The following is a 21,881-nucleotide window of genomic DNA, read 5'->3' on the forward strand; positions in this document are numbered from 1 at the left end:
AGGTTGGGGGGAAGGGGCATGGAGTACAATTGGGGAAGGGGGAATGGAGGTTGGGGGGGAAGAGGTGTCGGGTGCGATAGGGGGAGGGGGAATGGAGGTTGGGGGGAAGGGGTGTGGGGTGCATTGGGGGAGGGGGAATGGAGGTTGGGGGGAAGGGGCATGGGGTGCGATTGGGGGAGGGGGAATGGAGGTTGGGGGGAAGGGGCATGGAGTACAATTGGGGAAGGGGGAATGGAGGTTGGGGGGGAAGGGGTGTGGGGTGCGATAGGGGGAGGGGGAATGGAGGTTGGGGGGAAGGGATGTGGGGTGCATTGGGGGAGGGGGAATGGAGGTTGGGGGGAAGGGGCATGGGGTGCGATTGGGGGAGGGGGAATGGAGGTTGGGGGGAAGGGGCATGGAGTACAATTGGGGGAGGGGGAATGGAGGTTGGGGGAGAAGGGGTGTGGGGTGCGATAGGGGGAGGGGGAATGGAGGTTGGGGGGAAGGGGTGTGGGGTGCATTGGGGGAGGGGGAATGGAGGTTGGGGGGAAGGGGCATGGGGTGCGACTGGGGGAGGGGGAATGGAGGTTTGGGGGAAGGGGTAATGGAGGTTGGGGGAAGGGGTGTGGGGTGTGACTGGGGGAGGGGGTTGGAGGTTGGGGGGAAGGAGTGTGAGGTGCGATTGAGGGAGGGGGTTGGAGGTTGAGGGGGAAGGAGTGTGACGTGCGATTGGGCTTTCCTGTGGGCTTCTTTCCTTAGCAGCCCCTTTACTCCTAAACCAGCTGCAGCGGTTATTTTCTGCAGCAGGACAAGGCAGCCTTGAAGAGGGAGGATTGCATTCAGGGGACCGAGGAGGCGTGGCCAGCCGTATCCACTGCCTCACGGAGGCTCTTAGATAAGGGTCTATCAACCCTAAAGGAGGAGACCCATCAGGGAGGGAGTGGCCATTCCAGAGCCTGACAGAATTCTGGTGCTGGGGCAGCCTGGGGGCCTGAACTTCGTTTTCTTCCCTTAACATTTCGGGGCAAATCCAGCCGGAAAACATCCCCCCATTGATAGAAGAGTCAACCCATGTGATGGGCTTTGACCCCTGTCCCAAGGACCCCTTCAACAGCTGCAAAGCATGCCCTTCCTACAAGGTCTCCTGGTGCTTGGGGCTGTGGTGAAGGCGTGGCGTGGGGCCGCTGTCTAGGTCATCCTGGGGGCGCCCTGTGCAGCTGCTGCATACCTAGAAACTGCTGTGGAGTAAGCAGGCCTGGCGAAGGCCACAGCCTCTCAGTCACACAAACTGGGTGGTGGGATTTGGACGTTTTCCCCTGCAGAGCAGCTGTCTGAGCTCTCAGCTGGCCCCTGCCGTGTGTTCTGCCCTTTGGGGACTTCACAGTGGAGGGGCTGACCTCAGATGACCCTCTGAGCCTGCCCTCCTCACACCTAACTCTGATGAATCCTGGGAAAGCCATCTTTGCCCCCTCCCTGGACACACCAGGTTCTGCTCCAGCAGGAGACGTGGGCATGGAGTAGCTGTGGCTGTGAAGGACAGAGTTGAGGAGGGCACTCTGGCCAGGGGATGGGCTGGAAGGGAGAGGCGTGGGTTTAATGTAGGGACAGGGTGCAGATCAATTGAGTCGGCTGGTGTGTGTTTTCCTACTTGGTGCTGGGCGTTTCTTCAAAGTCAGGCATGTACTCACGAGCCCTGCGGCTGCCAACATCCTGCTGCCCAGTGACCAGCCCGTCCTGGGTGCTGTTGATCTGCAAGCCTTGGCCACCACCTGCCCAGCACCACAAACAAGGCAGAATTTGGTGGGCTGTGCTGAGTTGTGGAGAGGAGTTATGGGCTGAGGTATCTTGAGGTGGGAGGGAAGCCAGACTCTACTTCTATCTCTGAGCCAGCCCCTTACCTTCTAGGAGGTTTCCTGGCCTGTGGCCTCAGAGGAGGGGAGGGGCGTGAGTGCTGAGCTTCCTGGGAGCGACCTGCAGCCCAGCTGTCATGGGGACCCCAGCATCCTTCACTCAACTCCCCCGGCACCTTTTTGAGCAGCATCACACAAATTCAGGCCCCCATAGGAGACAGTTCAGACATCCCCGTTTGGACAGGCCAGCCCCTGTCCTTGTTGCTAATCTCTTTCCTCTTCTCATCTGTCATTGCTCTTTTTATTGCTGTTTAGCTCAGCCTTTTGTTTCATCTCAGTCTATGCTTCCTTGGATTCTTCTCAGCCCTTTGCTCTCTGACTCCACCCCTTTCTTTTCTTTTAATCTCCCACCATTTGCTTGTTTCTCTGATTTCCACTCTCCCGGGTAGGTTTCCCTCTCTGTCTGATTCCAACAGGCTTTACTTTCTCCCCTTCTCTCCGCCATCCTTTTCCCCTGATTCCTTTTCCCTTAGCCTCCGCCTGAGTACTCTGCGTAGCAATGGGGTAGAAGCAGATGCTGTCTCCTGGCTGGAGGATGGGGTGGGCCAGAAGTCAGGGGTTCAGATGACACATACGAGAGCCAGCGGAGGAGCTGGGCATGACGGAGCCTTGCTTTCTGATGGTGCCACCTGCGCCAGGGATGTGCAGAAGCGGTTGGACCTCAGCGACTCTGAATCATCCCTTGGGATGTTCTCTTTTCCCGGCCTTGTCCTTCCTCTTCCTTTATTAATTCTCACTTGTCTCCTTTCACCCTCCACCCTCTCATCCCAAGTGCATTACAAAAACGTCCCTGACTCTCCACTTAGCTCAGATCATTCATTCTCAGAGGCCAAGGACCCAAGGGGCTCTTTGCTGAGGAGTGTGTGGGGCCGTCCTCTCCTGGAGTTGTGCGGCCCCCCCGGGAGTCCGCCCTCAGGTAACAGGGCACCCCTGCTCCTTCAGTGTGCGGTGCTCATGTCCGTGCTCTCATGTGCAGATGCCTCCTTAGGAGCTGCAGCTGAACAAGCTCCTCTCCCCAGCACCCCTCCACAGCTGTCATCTGCGCCTCTTCAGCCGGCCCTTGCCCTGCCCCTGCTGCGTTGACTTGGTTTCCTGTGTTCCTTTAGGGAGCTTTTCTGTGTTCCTTTAGGGAGCTCCATCTTCCTGCCCTGCCTCTGCTGGGCTGCTTAGAATCTGCCCTTCAGGCAGGATCCCTCTCCCCTTCTCAGCTTTGCTGGCTGGCCCTCTATAACCTCTCTCTGGATCCTAGGGTCAGCGCTCCAGCCATTCTGGTATCTGAGGCTCATTCATTTCACCGGAAGTCCTTCAGAGAGGTAAAGGCATTGTAATGCCCAGCCCTGGGGATGCTTAGGAAACCCCTGGCTGGAGTCAGAGCAGTGAGGCCCAGTGCCCTGCAGAATCGCTGACAGTGGCAAGAGCGTTCAGGCCCACTGGAGCAGCCTGGGTCTGGCAGGAAAGGAAGCCCAGCCACCACCCAGCCCAGGCCCCAGCCTCCCCCTTCACCTGCTGCCTCTCTGCAGAAGACAAAGCGTTTCCTTTTACATCGCTAGCCAGAGAGGAGCCATTGCCATGATGACAAACATGCTTGGTCTAAAGAGTGAGTCATGCGGAGGCAAGTGGCTGGACCCCAGGGACACGGGGAGAGGCCGTGGCAGGAGGGTGTCAGGTGCAGAGTGGGGTTTGAAGGGCTGTGCCATCTACAGGTACCCTGAGTCCTCCCAGGCCTGATTGTATGTACTCCTCCTTATCCCCAGTGCTCCAGTCTACCACCCCAGTCTTAATCAGGGCCCTCCAATCAAGGGAGCTGTCCCAGTAGACGTGAGATGGAGGGAAAAGCAGCAATAGGATTTTACCTTCAGCAGGAAGCCAAGGGCAGAGTTGAGGGGCAGCCTGGCTAGGGCCGTTGGGGCAGGAGGGGTGAAATTTACTCCCCCCCAGCCCCCAACGGGGCATAAGGTCACGGGGGCTTCTTTCCTTGGCCTCCTGGGGCATTCCTGCGGGCAGTCTTCTCTATGGCAGCCCAGGAAGGAGCATTTCTGAGATCAGAGCACAGGAGCCCAAACCCTGGCAGCTGCCTGAGACTTAGCACCCTGCTTGCCTGAAGCACCTGCAGTTAGGGCTGCAGCTTTGTGGAGGAGAGGGAGGGATAGTGCCAAGCCTGGAGAGTGGCTGGCGTAAGCGAGAGAGCAAAAAAACAAAGGTTTGTAGGAATGGAATTCAGGGTGTTGGGGGTGGGCAGTGGAGAGGGTAGGAGACCTGTCTGGCACCTGGCCTTGCCCCAGGACTGACGATGCTCCTCCACCTCTGTCTGTCTCCCCTCTGTATTTACTCCCAACTTGAAGGGTCTTCCTGGCTCCTATCCTGAGTTTTTCAGATGAGCCCCCAGCCCAGCCCAGCCCTACCCCTTCTCTACCCTTCTGCATAGCCCCCATGTCTGTCTCAGTCTCCCTTTCCCTCCTTTGCTCAGTTACCTCCTCGTCTCCAGTCCCACATCTGGCTTCTGCCTATCCAGATTTGGCTGGAAAGTCAGAGTTTCCTGTGTGGATCTTAACTGGTTTCTTCCTAGGTGAGATCAATGCTCCACTGAAATCCATCTGTTTTCTCCTGAGCTCCTCCACCCCCTCCTTCTCGCCGTCCCTGGGAAGAGGGTACCACTTGGTCCCAGCTCCTGATGTTTGCCGTAGAGTTAATGTTTAGCCCAGGGTCAATTCCTTCTCTGCTGACTCTCACCCAGCCCTGCCCAGCCCTTGGTGTGGGTGTGGGGGAGACAAAGGCTTCTGCGTTGGGGGCTCATCTCCCAGGGCTTTATCTCACAGGGCGTTTCCTGTCTCTGTCTCACCCCTTATAGCCCAGGCAGCCACTTGGCCTGTAGCAATACTCAGATGTTTTCGGGTAGTTACTGTAAGGATCCAGAGTCTCTTGGAGCTACCTACAGCTTACATACGGGGTCTGGTGTCACCCCAAGGGAGGCATTCTGGTCACCTTGGAAAATGGACTTGCTACGTTTGCCTGCCACACTGCTCAGGATAGGGCTGACATGCAGGGTGAAGAGAAGCTCGCACGTGTGCTGGAGAGAGTGTTGGCCGCGACCAGGCACTGACACGCCAAACATATGGAATCAGGGATCTTTGTGTGTACATGTAAGATGCAGTGTCAACAGGCATCCTTTGAGAGGTAGATGAGGAATGCATTGACTTGGTAAATACTTTCTTAGCACCTGATACAGTATCCCTTATCCAAAATTTTTGGGATCAGATGTGTTTTGGATTTGTGATTTTTTTTTGATTTTGGAATATTTACATATATATATACACATATACACACACACACATATATATATATAAAATGAGATATCTTGGATCCCAAATCTAAACACCAGATTTATTTCCTATATCACTTATACATATAGCCTGAGGATGATTTTATATAATATTTTAAATAATTTTATGCACCAAGAAACGTGCTGACTGTGTTTTGGCCGGGGCGTGTCACCTGAGCAGCCTGTCACGTGAGGTCAGCTGTGGAATCTTCTGCTTGCGGCATCATGTTGGGGCTCGAAAGGTTTCACGTTTTCAGATTAGGGATGCTCAGCCTGTATTTGCAACACATCACGGCAAGTGCAGGAGAAGATATGAACCTGTTTGAGGCATGGATCCTTCCTGGAGAAGGCATCCTTCTGTTAGAGTGAGACATGCTACACCACGAATGGAGAGCCGCGTCTGCATCCACGGGGTGTCCATCTAGAGAGGATTGTAGGAGTTTGTTAGGGGAGTGTTTGCGGGAGGAGTCAGACTCTTCTACTTTCTCCAACACTGTTTACCTGGGAGAATCCAGGTTCCTCTGAATTAGCATCTTTGGAATCTACTTTTTTTTTTCTTTTAAGAGTCTTTCTCTGCTGCCCAGACTGGAGTGCAGTGGTGCGATCTCGGCTCACTGCAACCTCCACCTCCGAGGTTCGAGCCATTCTCCTGCCTCAGCCTCCTGAGTAGCTGGGATTACAGTCACCTGCCACCATATATGGCCAATTTATATATTTTATATATATATATATATTTGTAGTGGAAACAGGGTTTCACCATGTTGGCCACGCTGGTCTCACACTCCTGACCTCAAGTGATTGTCCCTCGTTGGCCTCCCAAAGTGCTGGGATTACAGGCATGAGCCACCGTGCCCAGCCTGGAATCTATACTTTTAAATGTGTTCACTGGGCCATTTTTAAGTAAAGTTTGGGGGCTGCTGTATTAAATTACCAAGACTCCTAAGACAAAAGCACCATTCCTCATCCTGTGCAGGCCATGACCCTCCTGGCAAGGTGGTTGAGCTGGGAAGGGTGAGGGGGCGGCCCCATTTGTTTCAGGGGTCTGACTTTTCCTGGGAATCCACATCTTCCCAGCCCCACTGCTGTCTCATCCCTGTCCCTAGCTTCTTGGTCTGGGGCCTTTCCTGCCCCGTTGGCCTGGCTTTCATTCCCCTGGATTTTGCTGCTTTGAGGACCAAAATCTGTGCTTTTAGTTTTGCTACTTTGCCCTTAAGATCTGACAATGTTTTTGGGCTTGATCCCCCTCTTGCTAATGCTGGAGGTTGTACAGGGTCCATGGGAAGGAAGAGGGTGCCTCAGACAGATCCCGAAGCTGTTGATCTCAGCTTCTCCGCCACCAGCATGTCTGAAACTGGGTCAGCAAAATCCCCAGGCTGCTAGTGCTGCTATGGGGAAGTTGGTGGATGGATGGGTTGGTGAGGTGTGAGAGTGTCTCCAGGAAGTCCTTGGTGACTTGAGTCTCACATTTCAGATTTCATCCTAACAGCGGTGCCCTGCTGCCTCCCCTCCCTACTCCACGCCTCCATGTGGAGCCCTGGCCAGCAACTTTCCATTGCAGGAAACATCTGCTGCGGAGGCCAGGCTCAGCTGGGGGTTACTGGAGGACGTTGGCCGGGACCATCACCCAGATCCTGTAACTTGAAGCATGTATAGGGCCCTGCTCTGCCCGCCCACCCGCTCTGCCTCCCTCCTTCCCTCCCTCCCTGCCACGGGTGACTCTAACAAAGGAGCTGTTTGCTGGTCAGGCGAGCAGAGCAGGGGCTGAGGAAGGGAGTGTGTGTTGGGCTGGAGGTGAGAGCAGGCCCTGTTGTTGCAGCCAGTGGTGGCTGCTCTGCCTGGGTGAGGGCTGTGAGTCATAGCCCAGTGCCCGCCCAGGGTAGAGGTTGATTAAACGTGCCACTCTATGAGACAGACGAGGACTGGGGAGCTGGGCATTCGGTTCCTTTACTGGAGTTTCAGACCAACTATGAGTCACGCTGCTGCGTGTGAGTGACTGGCGGGGCTAGACCCCGGACCCGGCTGTGGATCGTCGCTGTCCTGCAGAGTCTGCTTGTCTACCCAGGGGCCTGCCTTCCAGACCTCCAGCTGGCCCTGGGCACCTGCTGTGCCATCTGCATCCTCTGGACCCTTGGGGTGACTGTCTGCACTGACCAGGGGGAGGTGCATGACCATACCACCTCTGGGCTACTCTCCACCCGTGGACCAGCCAAGAAGGACAAAGCAGAGCCTGCCATGGGAGACTGGCCAGCCAGCTTGCCCTGAGAACCGCACCGACCACCTCCTCTAGCTTGTGAAGCTTTACGCTGGGCACGTAGCTCTAGGAGCAGAAAGGACACCTGTCAGAGTCACACAGGCCCTCTGCCAAGAAACCAGAGGCCACCCATCCACAGTCAAGCCAGGGGAGACCGACTGTTTTCATCGTGTGGGGACAGTCGGGAGTCAGTGCTGAGGGAGCCAGGCGTCGTTGGGAGGGGCAGCCGTGCTGGGCAATGGAATCACTGACGGAGTCGGGGGTCCTCTGGAGTCTCCTGCTGGAGCAGGAGAGCCAGCTGCTGCAGTGGTACCTGAAGCAGCTTGGCCATGCACCTGCTGCCGCCGATCACCATTGCTGGCACGGATCTGAGGAAATCCCAGCCGTGAGTGTGTGACCCAGTTTCTCTGAGTCTCTGGTAGTGCTGCACCACTTGGCTCTCCTACCCGAAGGCCCCAGATTTGACAATCTTGGAACCAAAATTATTTGACCATTTTAAATTGAACTAGGTGAGCCAGGTCCCACCTTTGGGGTTGCAGGAGGGAGAGGGCTGGGGTTTCTGGCTTCGAGAGGCTGCGTGGTGGCAGGCCCAGCATGACCACCTGGTGTGCCTGCCATCCACCCCACAGCCCTGTGGAATAGGCATGTGTTGGTTGGATAAAGGAGTCTCCAGACTGGCTGACTTAGCAGGCCAGGGCTGGATTCACCCTCCCCTCTCCCTGCTGCTGCTACAGCTTTGTTTTAAGGAAAGTAGGGGCCCCCTGAATTTGCCTGCGGGTTGGAGACTGTGGTCAAATGCCCTGTACCTCCACTTCTGTGGATACCTCAGCTGTCCCTGGATCTACGAGAACCAAGGGGGAGAAGGCACCAGGACAGAAGATTAGAAATAGGAAGACTTGGGGCTTCAGGGGGTTGGAGGTCTGACATCCAGTTTCACCTGAAGTGTGTTTGGAGTCTCCCGGTCGGCTGCTCCTCAGGCTGACGCTGGAACTTTGTAAATACGAAGACCCAGTAGAGGGCTTGGAAGGCTAGTGAGGGCCCCAAAGCAGGTGAACATCTCATTCTCAAGGGAGTGCGCTTTTGGGGAAGCCGTTCTGCTTCCTCTTGGCAGGGGGACCAGGAGCAGGTACCCTCCAGAGGCAGCACAGAGCGGGGTCTCAGACAGCACTGAGTCAGACTGCCTCGCTCGTATTCCACTCCCAAGTTGCTTAACTTTACTGTTTCTCAATTTCCTCAAGTGCAAAATGGGAGAATAAAAATAATCTGGGGTCTGATGCAATGACCCACGCACAGGGCTTGTGGCTGTGCTTGGCACGTGATAATAACTCCATGTGAACCGCACAGCAGCTCGAGAAGACCAGTTAGGCATAATGAGAACTCGCTGGTGATCAGGTGGTCATGCTGGGGTTTTCAGTGTGTGGACTCTGTTCTAAGAGGCAAGGGGGCCATCTAGATTCCATATCTCAGTACCAGTTTGAAACTAATCCATGGGCCAGAGGAATGTTGTTTTCTAAGGTTTTGTTTTGTAGCCATAGGCTACACCCTAGGCTGAGGGTCAGCAGCGCTGTCTCTGAGTAGGTGGTCAGCGCATCGCAGGTGGAGTGCGGGTGTCTCCCTGTGACTGTGCGTGGCTTGTCCCGGGTTGTGCAGTTGCTTTCATCTGTCATCCCTGGTGCTCCTCCTTTATGGGCACATATTTTCTTTTTAGTTTCTTTTTTATTCTTTATTTTTTAAATGTAAGATTGTAAGCCCTCGGGTCGGGTGCGGTGGCTCACTCCTGTAATCCCAGCACTTTGGGAGGCTGAGGTGGGTGGATCACTTTAGGTCAGGAGTTTGAGACCAGCCTGGCCAATATGTTGAAACCCTGTCTCTAGTAAAAATACAAAAATTAGCCAGACGAGGTGGCGCATACCTGTAGTCCCAGCTACTTAGGAGACTGAGGCAGGAGAATGGCTTGAACCCAGGAGGCAGAGGTTGCAGTGAGCCAAGATCATACCACTGCACTCCAGCCTGGGCGACAGAGCGAGACTGTCTAAACAAACCAATAAACAAACAAACAAGATTGTAAGCCCTCAAAGGGCAGGATTTCTGTGTGTTCATCTGGCTCATGGGATTTCCAAGGGGGATTTGCTAAGGCAGTTTCTGGGCATGAGCCTCTTTGAGGCAGCCGTGTTGCTGGGAGGGAGGTGAGCACAGGACCGGGGTCATGAGATCTGACACTGACCAGCTGAGGAGCTGGAGCAGGGGGCTTCTCTCTGGCCCTGGTGTCTTCCTCAATGCTGTAAGGATTGGATTAGATAATGTAAGGATGGAGAGGGGAATTGGATGCCTCTCCTGTGCCAGTTGTGTTTTTAGTTCTCTACCTGTGTGCTTATTGCAGTAGTGGTTTTATGTTTTATGTGATTTCTTAGAAAATCGTGTCTTTTCCACACAGCCAAGTGCTCACTCTGATAGTCATGACAGCACCTTCTTCTGAGAGGTGCTCTGGGCAACATCATGGGGGGCTGGGCAGCCTTCTTGGGTCCCTGCTTCACTGTCAAGGTGGTGTTGGCAGAAGGCAGAACAGCAGTAGCTGGCATGGTGGATCCCAGGAAGCACCCTGGAGGTGTCCCTCCTTCCTTTCTCTTATCGGGATATAATGAGAGCCCTCCTTGCTGTGTCTGGCATTTTCTCATTGGTGGAGGCCCTAGCTGCAAAGTGTTTCCCAGCACCAGATTCTCCCCACTGTGTTTCTCCACACCGAGCCCCGTTCCTCAGCCTGGCCTCCTAGGGTCTGTAGGAGGGCAGAGCCTCATCTTTGCTTTTTAAACACACAAGCAAGTGCTCCTCCTCTTGCCCTTCCTTGCTAACCCCACAGAACTGGGGTGCGTGTGCTAACCTTGGCCATTGTCACGCAGGTGTTAAGCCCCACCTACAAGCAGAGAAATGAAGACTTCAGAAAGCTCTTTAAGCAGCTTCCAGACACGGAGCGCCTCATTGTTGGTGAGTTGGGTGACCTGGGAGGGGATGGGGAGGAAATCTGGGGAGCCCCCGGCGTAGCACTCAGGGTGCTTCTGTCTAGAGCCCTCAAGCCAACCCAAGTAAGCAAGGGAACAGGGAGAGAGGCTGTCCAGAGCCCTGGACCCAGCTGTCAGGGCTCGAGGCTGAGTACCAGGCTTGTGGCAGCCTCGAGAGCCCAATCTGGAGTGAGTCACTGGCACTTTTATCTCTGCAGATGGCCCGGTGGCAGAAGGGGTTAGCATAGTTGTGGATGGGGGAGGGAAGTTAGTTGAATTTTGTTGGTCTTTCCCACCTCTAGCTTCCTTGGCCCACTTTGCCATCACATTCATTTATCTGCCTCTAGGCAGTTGCACGTCACGCCACCTTTATGCTCCTCGTCATGAGATGGTAGGGACTTCCTTGGCTGCTAGTTCAAGTGCCTGGCACCCCTTGTCCATGGTGGGCGTTGGGCTCCCCCAGTGCTCGTGGGAGGGATGACATGCCTACTCTGCAGTGGTTTGCTGAAAATGCTTCCTGCCTCTGAGCTCCCCTGTCTCCGCTCCTACCACAGATTACTCATGTGCACTCCAAAGAGACATTCTCCTTCAGGGCCGACTCTACCTCTCTGAAAATTGGATCTGCTTCTACAGCAACATCTTCCGCTGGGAAACTCTGGTAAAGACCTGGGCATGCTCCCCTGAGCCGTCTCCTTGGCTGTGGCTGAGCAAGCTGCCCTCGCTTTCTTCCTTTTGCTGACTTCATGCTCTTCCCAAGCCTTTGCGTAATTAACAAAAGCATGCCTGAGTCTTGAAAGATACTCAATTCTAAGTCCCAATAATAAGGTCTCCTCTGCCATGTTTTCCCCTTCCTCTCTCCCCTTTGGGTGTGGAAGAGAGGACTGGGAGCATTTGCTTTTGTCAAATGCAGGCAAATATTTGGCATGAGTGACTGCAGGAGGAGGTATAGTCAAGTAGAGAGGGCTTTGGCCTTGGGACTCTGAAGAACCGGCTTGCACAATTTCTGGGTTCTGCAACTCATTAGCAGCGTGATTTTAGGCTAGTCCTTTCTTTGCCTCTGTTTCCTCATCCCATACACTAAGGAAGAGAAAGATTAACTAGATTTTTTTTGTTTGTTTGTTTGTTTTAGACACAGTTTCACTCTTGTTGCCCAGGCTGGCGTGCAATGGCAGGATCTTGGCTCCCCGCAACCTCTATCCCCCAGCCCCTGAGTTCAAGCAATTCTCCTGCCTCAGCCTCCCGAGTAGGTGGGATTACAGGCATGCGCCACTACACCCAGCTAATTTTGTATTTTTTAAGTAGAGACGGGGTTTCTCCATGTTGATCAGGCTGGTCTTGAACTCCTGACCTCAGGTGATCCACCCACCTCAGCCTCCCAAAGTGCTGGGTGTACAGACATGAGCCACCATGCGTGACCTAACTAGATGATTTTTTATGGTCACATCCTACACCAGTATTCTGTGTTTCTGTAAGTGGCAAATAATGGCAGGACCTCTGCACATTTAGCAGACTATGGAGAAATTAGAAAGCTCCTTGCCCAAGAATCAAGATACTCATGGCTGTAGACAAGGCTCAGTCCCCACTTTGCTGTCTGCCCACTGTGAAATAAAGGAGTAAACCAGATGATCACCAATGTGGCCTCTTTCAGGGTTATAAATATGTGATCTGACTGTCCCTGTCTACACTGGCGCCCCCTGAACACCGTTTACCTGACTTCCTAATGCCCCCCTTTGCTTGTTACCCATTCTCTGTCCTCTTGGATGCCAGCTGACAGTCCGTTTGAAAGACATCTGTTCCATGACTAAAGAAAAAACAGCTCGCCTCATTCCCAATGCCATCCAAGTTTGCACTGATTCAGAAAAGGTAAGTGGAGTCTTACTCTGGCCTTTCTAATCCTCCCTTATACCCCCTACTCTTGTATTTCTGCCCTTTCTTGAATTGCATGAATATGGAGGCCAATAGGATTGGGATGAGAGGTGGTGGTGCTAAGGGTGGTGCAGATTCCAGGAACCACCTCCTGGATGGACAGGCTTGGGGAGGCTGAGCAGGGGGAGGATGGAGTGGCCAGACATTGGACCTGGAGTCAGAATACCTGAATGTGAGTCCCTCGACTGTTAGCGTGTTGTGTAGTATGTTTGAGCCTAAGTTTTTTCACCTGCAAAATGGAGCCAGCAATACCTATTTAACACAGTCTTGAAATAATATCACATATCTGAAAACACTAAATTGTGAAGCAGTATGCAAATGTTAAGTAGTCGTCATTATGTATGAGCTTAGCTGATTGTCTCTCGAGAGGATGGGGCATCAGATAGAAAATGGATTGTCCTTATCAGTATGGGGAGAATATGTCAGCTAAAATTCAGGACAGAGCAAACTTTTCGTTAGAGCCTGAAGATGAAGAGGTCCAAGGCTAGGGGTAGACTGGGTTTCTGCTGAAGGCCGAGTTTACAGTTTGGACTCAGGCAGTTTGGTGGCAAGAGCCAGGAGACTTTGGGGTCAGATAGTGTTGGTTTGACCTATATTTGTTTGTTTGGTTTTTAAAGTAGATTTATTAAAAAACAATTGAAGGCCTGAGTGTTGAGAAGCAAATGGGGCCTCTGGGGGTCCTTCCTGCAGCAGGCCTGACTTTCAGATGACGGTGCTTATAAGGCAGATCAGGGCCTTCCTGGGCTGCCCTAGTTCTTTCCATTTCAGATGCTAGGTTTGGATCCTGGGGCAGCTGCTCAACTCTACCCAACTCTACCATGGCTACCTGGGCTTGGAGAATATGTGAATATTAGCTACTTTTATAATCAAATAGGGATCTTGTAGAAGAAACAAGTAGACAGACCTATCAAAGTCTCTCATTCTGACCCAGCAAGCAGGTGAAGTGACTGTTGGTCCTAGTTCCATTGTATGTTGGGCTGCAGGCCAATTCCAAACAGCCCAACTCCTTTTTTTTTGAGATGGAGCCTCACTGTATCGCCTAGGCTGGTCTCAAACTCCTAGGCTCAAAGATCCTCTAGCCTCAGCCTCCTAAGTAGCTGGGACTACAGTGCATGCCACCATGCCTTTTTTCTCTTTTTTCTTTTCTTTTTTTTTAATGAGACAGGCTCTCACTATGTTACCTAGGCTGGTCTCAAGCAACCCTCCTGCCTCAGCCTCCCAAATAGCTGGGACTACAGGCACAAGCCACTGCACCCAGCTCCAACTCCTTTCTTTATGCAAATACAGAAGGCAAACCTTGGTGCCACACTTAGTCCTTCGTAGCAGTCCTGGCTCATCCTCCTAGTCTTTCCCTAGTGTTTGCATCAATGGCTAACTAAGCTGATGGCAGACCTCATCCTGGGGTAATACTCATTCAGGGAAGTAGCAATGAAGGAGGGTGGGGAAAGAGCTCAGGTCAGATTTACATAACATGATGTGTAGCATAACAGGTGCCCATTACATCTCAGCTACTTCTAAAGTTGATCAGAAAGAGGTATGGAGGCATTAAGACCTGAAGCACTGAGTTGGTCCATAACCCTGGGCTTCAGAACGAGGTCTGGTTTTATTTTCTGGCAGAATCTTTTTAAATATAAAACAGATAAAACACATCTCAAACCTGCAATCTGCCAGCATGGTTTGTTTCTATAAGATGCATGCTAGACCATGAAACTATGTAGCAAAAGGTCTTTAAGAAGATTTGGTTGGGAGAAATAGAACAAGCAGATCTTAGGGAAGCCTGGGCTAGTCCTAAAGCTGAGCTACATCCCTGAACACTAGAGGAGTCCTTGTCTTTTCAGGTCCTCATATGTCTTTTTATTCCCAACATTCCCACTTGAGTCTTCATATTCTTCCTCAGCGTCAGGCTGCCATCGTTCTGACGCCTTCTGCAGTTTCCATTTGGCCCACAGGGAGGCAGCCTCTTCAATCTGTGTCACCTTAGCAAAGTGAGTGGTGTTCGGGATGCCCAAACACCTCATACCATGAGCCTGACGACATTCAGCAAAGGGCCGCTGGAAGCTTTGGGTCCTCGGCAGGTGTAGTTTCCACAGTTCTCACAGTCGTAGTTGGTATTTAGGCCATGAAGCTTATACGGCCAGTAGGGAATGGGTTTCCCATCCCAGCCAAGTGGCAGGTTTTTTGGGTTTGTAAATGATCTCGTTCTCTTCATCTTCACTCTCACTCTCGCTGATTTGCTCTTCTTCCTCTTCTCACTCTTCTCCTGTCCTTTCTTGCTTGCATTGTACATTTTCATGAGTGAGATGTCGCTGTTCCCCGAGAATCTCTACGTATTCATAGATCTTTGTAGATCTGGGCTTCTAGAAAAGCAATGTCTTTGTTCCTCTCAGCGTCTCACTTGGTGCCCTTTGACTTGGGATTTTTGGCAAACAAAGAGTTATCAAGTGACTCCAGGGACTTTCCTTGGGTGCTGAATAGTCTCTGGGCTCACTCTTCTGAGGTCCTGCCACATTTCAGTCCTAAATCTAAGAGAGCAGATTTCAATCTGTCCACACCCAGAGAGGGCAACTCCTCCCCGGAGGATTGTGCAGAGAGGTCAAGATGGGCTCCAGCGTGCGTCAGGGCACTGCTTGTCTCTTTTGGCCATCCAGGAAAGATCCCATTCTCCCATTTCTTCTCAAATTCAGCCTGAATCTTCCCAGAAAGTTCACTCTGATCTTGGAGAGGCTTCACTCTGTGTAATCCTGAAGGTACTCAAGCAGCATCTCTGGGTATCTCTTAACGCTCTGCATTCTTCCTGTCTTTAGGAATGTCAAATAATTGGTCTAAGATGGATAGGTGTGTGATATAATCCAGCTTCTCAGATGCCTTCAGGTTAATGTACTTGAGGTAACACTCATGGAGATCGAGGTAATGACCACATCCCTCTTCATCTGTGAACTCCACCCAGTTTTGTGCCTCTTCACTTGGATTCTCTCAAGCCTTCAGGAGCTCCTCAGATTCCACTGACATTGGCACATAGATCTCATTCGGGTGCTTCTGGTGGAATTCCTTTATTTGCTTGAGTCTGTTATAGAAATCAGCAAACTCACTGGGTCCTGAAATGTCATTGAGCTCCTCCTTTCGTAATCCATCCTTATCATACAAATCCCTCAGGTTCCCACTGACCTCCATATACCTATCTTGCATGGCCCGAGTGCAGTGATCAGAATTGATCTAGTCCCAGAGCATGAACTTCTTAGTGAGCATCTCTTTGGCCATGATGTCCATGAGCCATTCCTTCTCCTCACGATAGCGCCGCTGCTGCTCCAGTATTATCTCCATCTTCCCTTCACCATGGCCTCTCGTTGTTTTTTGAGGCACAGTCTCGCTCTGTCACCCAGGCTGGAGTGCAGTAGTGCTATCTTGGCTCACTACAACCTCCACCTTCTGGGTTCGAGCGATTCTTGTGCCTCAGCCTCCTGAATTAGCTAGGATTGCAGGCGCCCGCCACCACACCTGATTAATTTTTGTATTTTTAGTAGAGGCCGGGTTTCACCATGTTGACCAGGCTGATCTCGAACTCCTGACCTCAGGTGATCCATCCACCTCAGTCTCCCAAAGTGCTGGGATTACAGGCGTGAGCCACAGTGCCCTACCCGGTTCAACCTATGTTTTGGACACTAACCAGCTTCTTGATTATACAAGTTGCCTAACCTCCACCAGCCTGTTACCCTTTATTAGTTGTTAGCTTTGTTTATTATCTAAGCCTTTTTGTGTGGTTTAAATGAAATAGCATTTGTGAACCACCTTGTGGTTGGTCAGTGAAATCTTCATTACTTTCTTTCTGTCTGTTTAATGGGTAAACTCCACAAGAGCGGGATCTTTCTGTGTTGTTTCTTGTCCCTCACACATGTAGATTAGTGCGTAACACATACTAATATTCAAACATTGGTTGAATGAATGAAATAGGTCAGCGGATCAGTAGGTTGTGGGTTTGTCTTGTCCTTCCATTTAGGCTAGTTCATAGCTCACCGCTTACCCGGTTCCAGTAGGTAGGTGAGGGACATTTCTTATGGAGATGAGAATTTCAAAACAGGGAGAAAAGCACTGAGGAAAGTGTGGGTAAGAATGGAAGGACTTTGTCACACTGGGAACTTAATAGTACCAGGTACCCAGGCCTCTGGTGTGCTGACCCCGTCTCTGAAGTGGATGTGCATGATCACAGGTAACTGAGAGTCATTAGTGTTTGAGGATGAAGTCAGTATCTTTTCTTAAGGGAAGGAGGACCATGTCTCTCTTAATTATATTGTAATTCAACAGATATTGTTATTTTCTTTTCCAATCTAGCACTTCTTCACTTCGTTTGGGGCCCGGGATAGGACGTATATGATGATGTTCCGGCTCTGGCAAAATGCTCTCCTTGAAAAGGTAAGTACTGCCGAGTTTGCTTTTACTGTGGGACTGGCTATCTCTGGAGAAGCCCGTGTCTCCTCAGGGTTCTGGGAATCCCCCACTGATAGTATTCTCCTACTGATAGTGTTGACCTGAGTCCTGAAAGTTACATGTCATCTGCCATGAATGGCCTCAACACCTCCAGGAGTAAGGCACTCATTATCTTCAGGCACTTCGGTTCCACTGCTTTGAAATGTCCCAGGATTTTCTCTAATCAGTTATGGTAATGCATGCAGCCATGCAGAAAGAAGTCCTTAAATTCACAGACCCCCAGAAATAGGAGGCACAGCAGGATGAGGGCCACCAGGGAAGCCCCAGGGTTGGTCAGGAGATAGAACGGGAAAGGGGAAGAAGTGGGCAGAGCCTTTAGTGTAGTTTTGCAGGAAGGAGCCGGGGAGGCAGGGCAAGCAGGCCAAGCAGGTCTAGGATTGGCTAGTTTGAATTATTTCAGCAGGCTGCAGGTGCCTCAAGTTGCCTGGAAGCTCAGACGCTATAATAGATAATGGGGAGGGTGGGAATATGAATTTTGGATGGGCTGGCTGCGTGTGAAAGGCCCACTCCTGGATGAGTTATTTCCTCTCTCTAGGAGTTAGCTAACCCTGATGGGTCCCTCCCCAGTCAGCAAGGCCCCAGCTGCCACAACATAAAGTACAAAAAATGTAGTTAACACAGCCACCACGAATTGACTAGTTGAGTGTTTAAACGAAACTATGAAGAGACACAGTAGAAGGCACCCCTTCATGCGGTGAGCTGTGATTGCACCACTGCATTCCAGCCTGGATGACAGAGCAAGACCTGTTTCAATTAAAAAAAAAAAAAGGTCCCACTCAGATGCAGCTGGATGTTGAGAAACTGTCTCCAAGCCAGAGAAAGAAATATAGGAGAAAACGCACACACACCCACACGCACACATATAATGTTTCCCCCAGGATTAATTTTTATGTGTGTGTATTTATGTGTGTGTGTGTGTGTGTGTGTATATATATATATGATTGACGTGTGTATTTAAATATGTACATATATTGGCCTTGATTCTGGCCCAACCAAAAGACTGCGTAAGAAAATTGCGTGGATTTATTATTTGGAGTTTCTTCTATTCTGAGAGTCAGTACCCGTAGTATCACTCCTGGTAACTTATTTGAGCTGCGGTCCTCTGCCTTCACTCGCCATCAGTAATGGTAAAATGACCATGTGTTTTAGTCTCCACTGGCAGATTTGAGTTTTCAGCTCACAGCTGCTGTCGTTTTTAAATAAGACACGGGGTCATTCCTATGCTTCGCAAGTGCCCTCACAAATAATTGTAGGACTTGGGCCTGCTGAAGAGGGTCTGCTAACTGTGCTTGTCCTGATCGTGGCTGGCCAAGGCAAGCCGGGTGGCATTGGTCAGGGAAGGCTGCAGAGAGCAGGCAAAGAGTGGAGCAGGGCAGGACATGGTTTGGCAGAGAGGCAGAAGTGTCCCAGGCAGGGTGAATGTTGTCCCAGGCAGGGTGAATGTTGCGCATAAAGGCCAGAGATAGGAGGGAGAGGTCCAGGAGAGAAGGAGGTGATACCTCCCTCAGGCACTATGAGGGCCAGCATAGAGAGCTGCCACCCCCAACCCCGCCGGCCTAGAGGCAGGCCCCAATTCTGCCATTCCAAGCACTTTAGTCAGAAAGCTGGAATCCTAGGTCAATATACTCTGCTGCCTGCCTGCATCTTAAACCGAACCTGAAACCGTGGGCTTGGGAGCTCTCAATTTCTTTAGGAAGTCTATTGGTGCAAAACGTTTTTGAAATGGGATTTTTTTTTTTTTTTAAGATAATGATTGCTTCTGTTTTTCTTCGTGCCCTTGCCCTCTCTTCCACACACTTATCTCTGCCACCTTCTCCCCTTCCTCCCAGTCTGAGACTCTTTCACGGTCTCTGCCTCTGATCTTAGTTCTTTGACATCCCGTTGCCTCTCTTGGAGACTCTGAACCCACTGAGAACAAACTTTTCTTAGGGCAGTGTTTTTTGGGAGGGCACATAGGCACCCAGTGAAATAAGAAAACACTGGAACTAACGCTTAGAACTGCAGGCAAACAGATTCCACCTCAGGTTGGGTGTCACGAGGTTAGGTGAGATGACCTGTAAGGTTCCTAAAACTGTGGGAACGTAAGACTCTACCCAAAGGAACTGTCCAGCTGTGGAATGGGCCACCTTTGAGGGTGAACCTTATTCTTGGAAGTGATCCAGTAGGGTCTGTAAGGCCACAGTTAATACAAGAGGAGATTTGTGCAGTGTGGTGGGGCTCTGGGTCAGTGGACCTCTGGGCATTCATTCAGAGTGCTAATCAGAAGCTCTGGGATCGCCTTGGCCCCAGAGTCACATGGGTTTATGCCACTCAGTGCTGGACCTTTTCCATTGGAGCAAAAGGTGAGACAGTTACCCCCCTGGGAGCCAGTTGGTCACGTTCTACAAACCTCTGTTGAGGGATCGGGCACTGAAAGGCCAGTTCCTGGTTTTGTTGAAGTCCACATTCCTAGGCAGCAGACTGGTGTCCTGCTGAGACCCCCAAGGCAGACGAGGGTGGTTGCTGGCCTCTCTTTCAGCTAAGGAGAGAGGAGTTCCTCCTCTCCAGGGGAACCAGCCAGGCTCAGTGCCTCTGTGCAGAGTGGGGGACCTGAGGAGGAAGGCTCAGTCGTTCCTTTTCTCCCCTGAAGCCTCTGTGTCCCAAGGAGCTCTGGCACTTTGTTCACCAGTGCTATGGGAACGAACTGGGCCTGACCAGTGATGACGAGGACTACGTGCCCCCTGATGACGACTTCAACACAATGGGGTGAGTGAGGCCGAGGGCGGCTGCCCAGAGCAGCCATGCAAATGCCTGCAGGAAGAACCTGCCAGGCAGAGGGAACAGCACGCATGCCTGTGCAGCCCTGGAATGAACCACGGAATGAACGAGGGAAAGTGGTCACAGGTCAGGGAGCTCGAGAGGGCAGAGCCCAAGGGCCTGGCCGACTTTGTGGTTGGCTTTTACTAAAAGTGGGATGGGAAAGTTTGGCCTAGGTAATTGCTAAGTTCTGATTTAACATTCCAGCAGGATCACTCTGGCCTCTGCACTGAGAATACATTGAAGGGGAACCAGGGCAGAGGCAGGGAAACCCGTTAAGAGGCTGTGGAGTAATTTAGGTAGTTAGATGAGGGATGGTGATGGTTTGGAGGAGAAATGGCAATAAGTGTTTAGTTCCTGAATAGATTTTGAAGGATAGGTTGATGGAACAGAAAAGAACCAAAGGTAGCTTTTAGATTTTTTTGGTTTTGCTGCCTAGAAGGATGGCGTTGTTCCAGATGGAGATGGACAGAACTGTAGGCAGAGCAGGTTTCAGGGGGAAGATCAGGAGGGCAGTTTTAGGCAAGTTGAGATTGAGATGCCTGTTCACCAAATGGAGATGTCAAGTGGGCATTTAGGTATGGAGTGTGAAGGTCACAGGGAAGCCTGGGCTGAGGCCATAAACGCAGCAATTATTGGTGGATAGTCATGAGATTAGCTGAAATTTCAAGTGACTCGGTGAACATAAAAAGAAGTTCAAGGACTGCCTGGGAGCACTCAACGAGGGGAAGGAGCAGCTGAAGAGAGCTTGAAAGCACATGCAGGCTCTAGGAAGGTTTCCTATCCTGGGAGCCAAGGGAAGGAAGTGAAGCAGAAGGTATTGTCACTGTGTCACATGCTGTCGATAGGTTAAGGAGGACGGGAAGATGTGCCCGTAGACTGGCACAAAGCATGCTTGAGAGTGGAAGGGTAGCTAGCTGCAGGCTTGGTGGTGGTGCCAGAGGCATACAGGGAAGAAAGCAAGAAAAGAGCATTGAATGTCTATTGTGCTTAGGTCTGGGCTCAGTCGAAATAATAGTCTTGTCGCTTAACCTCTATGAATACCTATTTGGTTATCTCTAAAACGCACATAATGATTTCCAGAGAGTTGTCAAGCATCTGGATTTGTTAAGTACAGGTCAGATGAGGATGATGATGATAGGGTGATGATTGCTGTCTTGGAGGAAGCTACGGCAGCATCCCTGAAGTGTTCCTAGACGGGCACCCACCTTCATCTCACGGAGGTTTTCTTTCTAAGTGTGTAATGCAGGGAAGTTTTCTAGGTATCATCCAGAATTTGGCAATGCCACTGAAGGAGCGCTCGTGTCCAGAGTCCTGTCTTAGTCACTGTTTGGGAAATGAAATGCATGCTCAGAACCCAGATATTTGATTCAGAGGCTTAAAATGGAATGGGCACCCACGGGAAAAAATAGCTTCAGACAAATAATCCTTTCATTGAGGTAGGGATAACTCTAAGGAGGCTGCCTAGAAAAGGTGAGTTCACAGCCAGAAATTTTACAAGGGAGGGGTGGGGTGGGATGTGAAGGAGATTTCAGGAGAGCAGTGGGGTAAGCGGGGGATTTTTGGTTAGAGGAAAATCATATACAAAGTGAAGAAGCAGGAAATCTCATAAATTTGGATGAATTGAAAGGTCTGAGATTCTTAGAATAGTTGTCCGTCTTGAACCACTGAGGTTAACGTGGACTCACTGGTGTCTTCTCTCAGATACTGTGAAGAGATCCCTGTGGAAGAGAATGAAGTGAATGACAGCTCATCCAAGAGCAGCATAGAGACCAAGCCAGATGCCAGTCCACAGCTGCCCAAGAAATCCATCACCAACAGCACACTGACATCCACAGGGAGCAGTGAGGCCCCCGTCTCGGTATGGGCAGTCAGCCTTTGGCTTCTACCCCCAGTCCTGTGGCTAGCATTTCCTAGCATAGTTCACTGGGAACCCAACATGGGGAGCAGGTAGAGAGGAGATTGGTTACATTGTGGTCAGTTTCCTCAAGGAGGCATTCTGGAGCAGATAGGCTCTCTGCATTCTAGTGGCGTAGCCCGGGGTCCAGAGCTGGGGCTAGGTGCCTGGGGTACAAGATTGGGTTTGACTTCTGAGCAGATGAAAACCGTTCAAGTCCGCTGTGTGGGCTTTGCTTTTGCTGGACTGCTGCTGATCAGCCCTTCTGGTAGAGAACAATCCCAGGTGTTTTTTCACTGCCTTGATCTGACGTCAAAGTCATGCA

The 21,881-nt window shown here is 51.3% G+C and overlaps 1 protein-coding gene and 1 pseudogene across 7 annotated transcripts in view; one reads left to right on the forward strand and one right to left on the reverse strand.

The window, feature by feature from the left end:
• GRAMD1B (GRAM domain containing 1B) overlaps positions 1-21,881 on the forward strand; it is a 269,444-nt gene that overhangs the window by 229,738 nt on the left and 17,825 nt on the right. For all 7 annotated transcript variants that reach the window (XM_038005068.2, XM_073021867.1, XM_008021276.3 and 4 more), the window contains 6 exons: positions 10,357-10,441; positions 11,010-11,113; positions 12,223-12,318; positions 16,708-16,788; positions 19,493-19,608; positions 21,364-21,520. In XM_038005068.2, coding sequence (XP_037860996.1) covers positions 10,357-10,441; positions 11,010-11,113; positions 12,223-12,318; positions 16,708-16,788; positions 19,493-19,608; positions 21,364-21,520 — 639 coding nt within the window. The remainder of the gene's footprint in view (positions 1-10,356; positions 10,442-11,009; positions 11,114-12,222; positions 12,319-16,707; positions 16,789-19,492; positions 19,609-21,363; positions 21,521-21,881) is intronic.
• Positions 12,845-16,701, reverse strand: LOC103248702 (splicing factor 3A subunit 3 pseudogene; annotated as a pseudogene).

The sequence above is a fragment of the Chlorocebus sabaeus genome, chromosome 1 (assembly GCF_047675955.1).
Source record: "Chlorocebus sabaeus isolate Y175 chromosome 1, mChlSab1.0.hap1, whole genome shotgun sequence".
In the NCBI taxonomy this organism is placed as follows: domain Eukaryota; kingdom Metazoa; phylum Chordata; class Mammalia; order Primates; family Cercopithecidae; genus Chlorocebus; species Chlorocebus sabaeus.